Source organism: Aegilops tauschii, chromosome 3 (assembly GCF_002575655.3).
Source record: "Aegilops tauschii subsp. strangulata cultivar AL8/78 chromosome 3, Aet v6.0, whole genome shotgun sequence".
Classification (NCBI taxonomy): Eukaryota; Viridiplantae; Streptophyta; class Magnoliopsida; order Poales; family Poaceae; genus Aegilops; species Aegilops tauschii.
Window position 1 is genome coordinate 517,565,518 of NC_053037.3, and position 8,170 is coordinate 517,573,687.

Below are 8,170 nucleotides of genomic sequence, written 5' to 3' on the forward strand. Positions count from 1 at the left end.
TAAGAGTTGTGCGGCGGAAAATAAAGACTTTGCATATGAACGTAAAGGAGGGATTGTAGATTTCAAACGCAGTGAAGACACAATGATTTTTGGCATGGTTCCGATATATGGTGCTATCATACGTCCGCGTCGATGGAGACTTCAACTCACGGAGGGTAACGGTTGCATGAGTCCTCGGAGTGCTCCACCAACGAAGGGTCCACGAAGAAGCAACCTTGTCTATTCTACCATGGCCTGCGTCCATGAAGGACTAGCCTCACTCGGGTAGATCTTCACGAAATAGGCGATCCCCTTGCCCTTACAAACTCCTTGGTTCAACTCAACATGATCTTGAAGGCTCCCAAGTGACACCTAACCAATCTAGGAGACACAGTCTCCAAATGGTAATAGATGTTGTGTTGGTGATGAACTCCTTGCTCTTGTGCTTCAAATGATAGTCTCATCAACACTTAATCTCTCTCACACAGATTTGGCTTGGGTAGGAGAAGGATTGGAGTGGAAAGCAACTTGAAGAGGCTAGAAATCAAGGTTTAAATGGTAGGATTTGAATCTCTTGATCTCAACATATGAGTAGGTGGTTCTCTCTAAGGAAACGAATGGTGGAAGTAGTGTTCCGTTCTGATGGCTCTCTTAGAGAGTAGGTGGGGGTGGAGGGGGTATAAATAGCCTTCACCCAAAATCCAACCGTTACACACTTTTGACCCAAATCGGTGAGACCAAATATAAACTCGGTGAGCCCTATTAGTGTAAAAGATATGAACGTTGGGCTTTTCGGTGGGACCGAAGTGGAACAACTGGGTGGGACCGAAGTGCAATAGCTAGGGAAAAACTTCGTTTCAGAATTTTTGATTATTTCAACTCGGTGATTCCGAAGTGAAACAATGTCATCACAAAAACTTGGCAATACCATCTCGGTGGGACCGAGATCCATTTCAGTCAAACCGAATTGCTAGGATTTTAGTAGTGGCAATGGGAGTGATCATCTTGGTGGGTCTGGATTGGATGATATCAGTGGGATCGAGATAGGGAATTAGGGTTTGGACAGATGTGTTTTTGCTGAGGGTTTTTGGAGCAATATCACTAAGCACTTGAGCAACAACCTCATCATCAATACATCATCCTCTTTTAATAGTATTGGCTTTCCTAAGGGACTCAATGTGATCTTGGATCACTAAACCAAAAATGTAGAATCTTGGAGTTGCCAATTCTTGTCCTTAACATTTTGAGGGGTCCACATTCATTAGTCCTTGCCATGCCAATCATTGATCTTTTCTGAAATCTATTAGCAATGAGCATAACATCAATGATATATATGTTTCTATTAATTACCAAAACCATTCGGGGATTAGTTCCACTTTCAGACACTGATCAGTGGCAGTTGCACTTGGGCAGTGTTATGTTCAGGTCAGTTGCAATTGCCACTGATCACTGCCAGTGGCCACTTAGGCAGTGCAATGTCCAGATCATATCAATGGTCATTTGCAACTGTCAATGATCGGTGGCAATTGCAAATGATCACTGCAATGATCTGAACATAGCATTGTCCAAGTGACAATGACACTGACCAGTATTGCCCAAAACTGGCCTGCTCCTATTTGGTAGCATGCACAATTGTCCCACTACTACTTTGAGCATGCACATGCATTGTCTTCTTCTTATGATCATGCAAGCACATACTTTGATCATGCACAAACCCTAACTAGTAACAACATCAATCCAGACAGGAGCACGTACTAGCACCAATCTAGCATCAAAAACCCCAAATCTAGCATGAAGGACTCCCAGTCTAGCAACAGTCTAGCATCAAGCGCCCCAATCTAGCACTAAGAGCCCCAATTTATCATCAATAGCACCTATAGCATCAATCTACTGTCGTTGTAACAAGAACAACACTAACCGCAATCGATTGGAATCGAATCAGATCCAAACCAATCCTACATAGTATGCAGTGCACAAAAACCTTAACTCAACTACGAGGATGGGAAAGAAATCGTACTGGAGCGGGTGCCATTGGAGCATACGCCGGCCAAGGAGAAAACCCTAGCGGAAACAATGGGCCAACGGAAGGGGATGAGTTGGCCAATCCGAGGGTCATCGCCACTGCAGCAATGCTCCTCGTCACGTGCTGGGTGGAGGAAGACAAACCGGGCACCCCATCGCCTGTTGCGCTCCCCTTGTATTGCGCCGGAGAAAACCCTCGAATGGGAGTTAAAAAAAACATTCCGGCCAAGGCTGTCGTCGGTGGAGGCGACAAGGCTCTCGGCACCCCCGTAGCCGAACCCAAAACTTCTAGGACGGGATACGAAGGCGGAGCTGGAGCAACCGAAAATGCATTGGTCGGAGGACGCAGGCGGGTGCAGAAGGGTGGCAGCGTGCAGATGGACGCCATGAGGTCAATGCCGCTGTGGGAGAGCCCGGCCACCCACCGCTCTTGGATTGGGTTTCGGCCAGCGATAAGGATGGCAATTTTACCCATGGGTACGGGTACGGGCCGCGGATACCGTACCCGCATGGGCAGGGTATGGGCATAAATTTATACCCATGTGTAGTACTCATACCCTACCCGTTAAGTCATGGATAGGGCACGGGTATAGCCTTTTACCCATGGATATACTCATACCCTACCCGTCTTATACTGACATGTGAATATTACCCGTGATTCACAATCACAAGTATACCTATGTTACATTTGTGTCGTGAGCTTATGAACCTAAGTTAAAGTTGTTAGCAATTGTCAATTCGAATTGAGATAATTGTCATTTACTCAACTATCTGTTATTGAGTTGAGATCAATGTTTTTTTTCCAAATGTGCTATAGATGAATGTAAAATTGTGAATAACTTGTATATTGTTTGATCTACCCGTTGGGTACCCAATGGGTATGAGTACCCGTCGGGTATGGGTATGGGTAAAGTATCATACCCATGGGTACGTGTATGGGTAGAATTTTGTACCCATTGACTACACGGGTATGGGTATGGTATTGCTCTACCCGCTCCATACCCTACCCATTGCCATCCTTAGCTAGCGAGAATGAGGGTGGGGGCTGCGGGTGTGCCATCGGAGGAGAGATCATAAGGGCGGTGAGGGAGAGTGAGAGAGAGCGGTGTGAATGGGAGTCGTAGGTGACAGGAGAGAGGGAGGGGTATTATGAGACATCTTGTCAGTCTCCCATGCTTCCCAATGCATGCAGGCAACATGCACATGTGGATCGAGCGAGCCTAGCTCTCCAAATATTGTCGATTCGGTCGTTCCTTCACGTGCAGGCCTAGAGGTGCTTTAAATTTAGTGCGGCCCAAGAAACGGGCCAGACAACCAAACAGCCCCAAAACATCCCGCGCGGGGCTGGTTGGCCTATATGTGGGCAACCAAACACGTCCTAAGGGGATTGGTGAAGGGGAGGGATTCACCAAATCCCATGTAATCCCCGACCCTTTTGGGGCTTCAAATCCCCCTTTCTCAAACAAGGCCTTAAGCGGTAGCTAGTGAGCTACACCCACGTCCTTCCGCCAGAGTCCCCAATGTAGTCATTTTTTTAGTTTCCTTTTATTATTTCATTGTTATTTTTTGTTTTTCTTATTTATGTTTTAATTTTTTTTGTTTATTTTATTTTTCATTTCATTTACTTCCCTTCTCTCTATTATGCCAGTACATTATTTTTTTTATGAATATAAGAACATTTATTTGTGTACATATATGCACATATTTTTAGTGTGCATGAAAATTACCTTTCTGTCATATTCCATACAATGAGCATCTTTTCTTAAATATATGAACAATGTTTTTCATAGAAACATTTATTTTGATATATGTGATTTTTTTTTCGCAACACATAATACTAGTAGACTGTCCGTGCGTTGCCAGGGGCCAAAAATTATTCCGTAAACAATGGTCATTTTCCTTCCTACGGACAAGCAAAATGCACACAGTGTTAATCTAGTATTATGTGTTGCCACTTTAACCTCATTTATATAATTACTAGAAGATAAATACAAATGTTGAGATTTATAATAAAAGGAAAAACATAAATGTGGCCCAACAAAAATCATTACAGGCGGCTAATGCCTATATCAGGAACAAGGTCGGTGAATTTGGATGAGTCCCCTTCCCCTTTGTTGTTTGTCAACTTTTAATGTTCAAATCAGGCTAGGATTAGGATGGACGAAGTATCTAGTGTATTGGAATTATGTAGAATATTTTGCACAGTTAGGTCAGAACTGAACTTAGAGTCGTACAGTGTGGATAGAGCACGAAGTTGTGTCGACTAGGGGATTTTAACTGATGCCCAAACTCTAGGGTAACGACTAATAAAAAGCTCATAACCACCCCCCCCCCCCCCCCCCCCCCCAAAATCAGAGTCGTTGCGTCTATGAATTCCCGTATGAAACAAATAGAAGTCATTGTCATCACAATTTCAAAGAAAATGTAAATAATACCTTCCAGGGAAGTGAGAAATTCAGAAAATGGAAAAATAAGGAGAAACATTTGACAAATCGTAAAATTAAAAGAGACCCAGTTCGAAAATGCATAAATAATCCTAAAATGAAAACAGGAAATCAGAAGAAGAAGTAGTAGAAGAAGAAGAAATAGATAATATGTCGGAGATTTTACAAAAATGTTTTGTTTGGACGATTTCCTATGTCTAAGGATGCATTAAGATGTCATGGTATGTTGTTTCCACACAGTAGAAAAAATTGTATTGAATCAAAAAGTTGAGGAAAATAAATAACACCCTGATACCTATACCAGCCTCATGAGTCAAGTACTCAAGTACCATGACACTCAATTCAGTCGCTTGTTTTGATCAATTTCCACTTGTCCAGAGTCTTAAGTTATCAAGAACCATTTGGCATGTCTATACAAATCCATTCAGAGATGTCAGGTTAAAATCATACAGCAAAAAGGAATATGTTGGTTTGAATTACCACGATTCTAGGAAAGGAAGGCTAGAAATTTTAGAAGATTTTTGGCACTGGGAGCCACTGATCTGTTTCAGTCAGTTCCAGCCCCCTATTTAGTGGACTGCACTTGCAGTCAGGTCACAAGAAAATTGTACTAACAGTTTGCATTCTGTAATCATCCAAAAGGAAACAAATTCTTGTGGTTCCAAGTTGGACATCATGCATCTACAGATTCATAACTTGTGATCCAGCACAACACAGGAGTCAAAACAGAAGTGCTAGAGAATTGCTCAAATTTACAATCTGACGAACACCAATCTTTCAGCTGCAGGTAGGAGGAAAGGAGTGTCGATCCCGCGGCCTCATTCACTGCGGTGATCAGATGGAACTTCCTCTGGTGCGTCTGAAGGGTCCTCTTGTGGTTCCAAGTTGGACATCATGCATCTACAGATTCATAACTTGTGATCCAGCACAACACAGGAGTCAAAACAGAAGTGCTAGAGAATTGCTCAAATTTACAATGTGACGAACACCAATCTTTCAGCTGCAGGTAGGAAGAAAGGAGTGTCGATCCCGCGGCCTCATTCACTGCGGTGATCAGATGAAACTTCCTCTGGCGCGTCTGAAGGGTCCTCTTCTCTGCTGCAACAGCTCTGTACCAAAGAATCGGAATGTTAGTATACGCTACTCTGCTGCAACAGCTCTGTACTAGATGATAATTTTCTTTCGAGGCGATTGAACTTACCCTAATCCATGCATATCCATGGCCAGCAGCGAGTATCCCTGAACAAATTCCAAGCATAGCGTAGTTACCCGGCGACAATGCGTAATATGAGAACGAGCACTGACAGACCCACAAAACTGAGCCTGCTAACAAAACGTGCTAGCTCCACGTCAAAGCGCTTCATCGGGTGAAGGCTCAGGACTAGCCCGATGGAGGCCGATGAGAAAATCAGACCATAGATATACGCCATGAGCACAGACTGGTCCTTGGGAATCGTAGCAGGCAAGTATGGAAGGAGGCCAAGCGAAGCCGGCATCGATAAGCAGTAGAGCGCGGAGAGCTTGTCAACAAATAAGGCCTACAACGCAAAGGCACAAAGTAAAACTCTGAGATGATCACAAGAAAATTCGCTTGGCATCGATAAGCAGTAGAGCGCGGAGAGCTTGTCAACAAATAAGGCCTACAACGCAAAGGCACAAAGTAAAACTCTGAGATGATCACAAGAAAATTCTAGCAGTTTGCATTCTTGGACTGCAACTACAAAGCATAACTAAGATAGCCACTGGTCTGTTTCAATCAGTTCCAGCTCCCTATTTAGTGGACTGCAGCTTGCAGTCAGGTCACAAGAAAATTCTAGCAGTCTGCATTCTGTAATCATCAAAAAGGAAACAAATTCCTGTGGTTCCAATTTTGACATCATCTACAGATTCGTTTATGATCCAGCACAACACACGAGTCAAAACAGTAGTGCTAGAGAATTTTTTCGGTCAATAACAACAGAAATGCATGCTCACCTGTCGATCAAGGTCTCTGCGATGGAGGGGCAACTCCTCAGTGCAGCACCATGACCAGCAGCGCGCTATCTGGGACGCCGAGAGGCAGCAGCACGAGCGAATCCTCGCCAAAGAGAAAAAAATACGCCTGGTCTCCACCTCGGACGCGAGTTTCATCGCCTCAGATGCCAGCCTCTTCGTGGTGCCCGCGAGATTCACCGGAAGTTTGCCATCGGTGGCAGCTTTGCTCAAGATGGAGGCGGCCGCCTTCAGATCTCCCGCATACATGGCCTTTGACTCGGCCGCGGCGAACAGCTCCAGTAGCTTGGCGAACCCGGCGGCAGGATCCGCGAGGACAGGGTATCCTTTCGATTCCTCCAAGAACTCGATGGCATGCTTGTGCAGGTCGTGGACGTCCACCGAAAGCAGGGGAGTTGTGGATTCATCTTGGATGGATAAAGAAAGCCGCTCTGGCTCGGTGACAGAGGGCGGGGGGCTCGCCGTAGGGTTGCTCTCCGGGGGCACCACAGAGTTGCCCGGCGACGCCGCGGCCTCCGTAGCCGTAGGGGTGCTCTCCAGGGGCGCCATAGAGTTGCCCGGCGACGCCGTGCCCCCCGTAGGGGTTCTCTCCGGGGGCACGCTGGGGACGCTCGATGACGCCGCGGCAGGCACCGGGGGCATCTTCCGGGACGGTGCCGCTGCGTGAGGATACGAGGTTGGTTGGAGTCGCCGCCGGAGTGCTCGTGGGTCGGAGACGCGGCCGCAACGGCTTTGAGGTGGGCCGGCGGCAAGCAGTTGTGTCTGTGCGAGTATTAGAAGACCGGGTCAACCTTTCGTCTGATGAAACTGCTCTGCAGACGACAAAACGTGGACGATGTGTGGACGACTACAAATCCAGCGGCCTTTTTTTTAACATCAGTACAGACACAAGCGCTGATATACACGCGCATACACTCACCCCTATGAACACACACGCACACCCTACCCCTATGAGCACCTCCGTAAGACTGAGCCGGCATATCATCTTGAGATTTACGAAGTCACCGTAGGCGTCTCGTCGTCGACGGAAACATCTCCTCCCACTGAATTCGCATCGCCGGAAATCCTGAAACAAATCCAGGAATAAATGCGAGCACCAGGATTTGAACCCTGGTGGGCTGGGGATACCATGATCCCCCTAACCATCCAACTACAGGTTGGTTCGCAATCCAGCGGTCGTTGCTATGTTGTGCACACGCATGTGTGCGGCCGGATTATTTTTTTCGAAACGGAGGCAAAAATTGCCTCATCTATTAATTAAGCAGAAGAGAATTGCCCAGTTAATTACGGGAAACCGGGCAAAAACCAGAACAACAAGGGCCAAAACCCACTCCCATAGACTAAAACACACAGGGCAAAGCCCACCCTAATCGACGACAAGTCGACAAGCGGCCAGACAACGCAACTCCGACTCTGACGAAGAACTCAGAAGAACAAAACCAGGCACGGCCCGCGCCACGGAAGATCGCCGAACAGGCCACCTACAACCAGTCATCGTACACCACATGCCCCGCCGCCGCAGCTTCGACTCCACAGCAGCAAGCAAATTGAGGCAAAAACCGTGGACACGCCAGAGAAGAGCCGACTACCGCAACCATTGCCGCGTCGCCGACATCGCTCCCACCATCATCGTTGCCACAAAAGTCTGGTCGCCACAGTGATTCTCTCGGGGCCGCCGCCCCGACATCCACCGCTCCATCGCGCCCAGCGCAATCAACCGGCACCACCTTCCG

At 46.7% G+C, this 8,170-nt stretch overlaps 1 protein-coding gene across 2 annotated transcripts; it reads right to left on the bottom strand.

Annotated features, from left to right (window-relative positions):
• Nucleotides 1-5,052: 5,052 nt before the first annotated feature.
• Nucleotides 5,053-7,260, bottom strand: LOC109757101 (uncharacterized). Of its 2 annotated transcripts, XM_020315937.4 has the most exons (3): nt 6,420-7,260; nt 5,647-5,983; nt 5,053-5,554 (listed from the first exon to the last, which is right to left on the bottom strand). In XM_020315937.4, the coding sequence occupies exons 1-2, from the start codon at nt 7,077-7,079 to the stop codon at nt 5,711-5,713; spliced, it is 933 nt and encodes a 310-aa protein (XP_020171526.3). In that variant the 5' UTR covers nt 7,080-7,260; the 3' UTR covers nt 5,053-5,554; nt 5,647-5,710. The 2 variants fall into 2 exon arrangements, with proteins under 2 accessions (XP_020171526.3, XP_040260481.3); XM_040404547.3 differs by lacking the exon at nt 5,053-5,554 and having other exon boundaries at nt 5,968-6,085; nt 6,420-7,221.
• Nucleotides 7,261-8,170: the final 910 nt, after the last annotated feature.

Bases quoted from the DNA above. Each gene is read 5' to 3' on its own strand.
- LOC109757101 (XM_020315937.4), bottom strand. From the start codon at position 7,079: ATGCCCCCGGTGCCTGCCGCGGCGTCATCGAGCGTCCCCAGCGTGCCC. The intron at 5,984-6,419 runs GTGAGCATGCAT...TTTGCGTTGTAG, and splicing joins GCAGAGACCTTGATCGACAG to GCCTTATTTGTTGACAAGCT.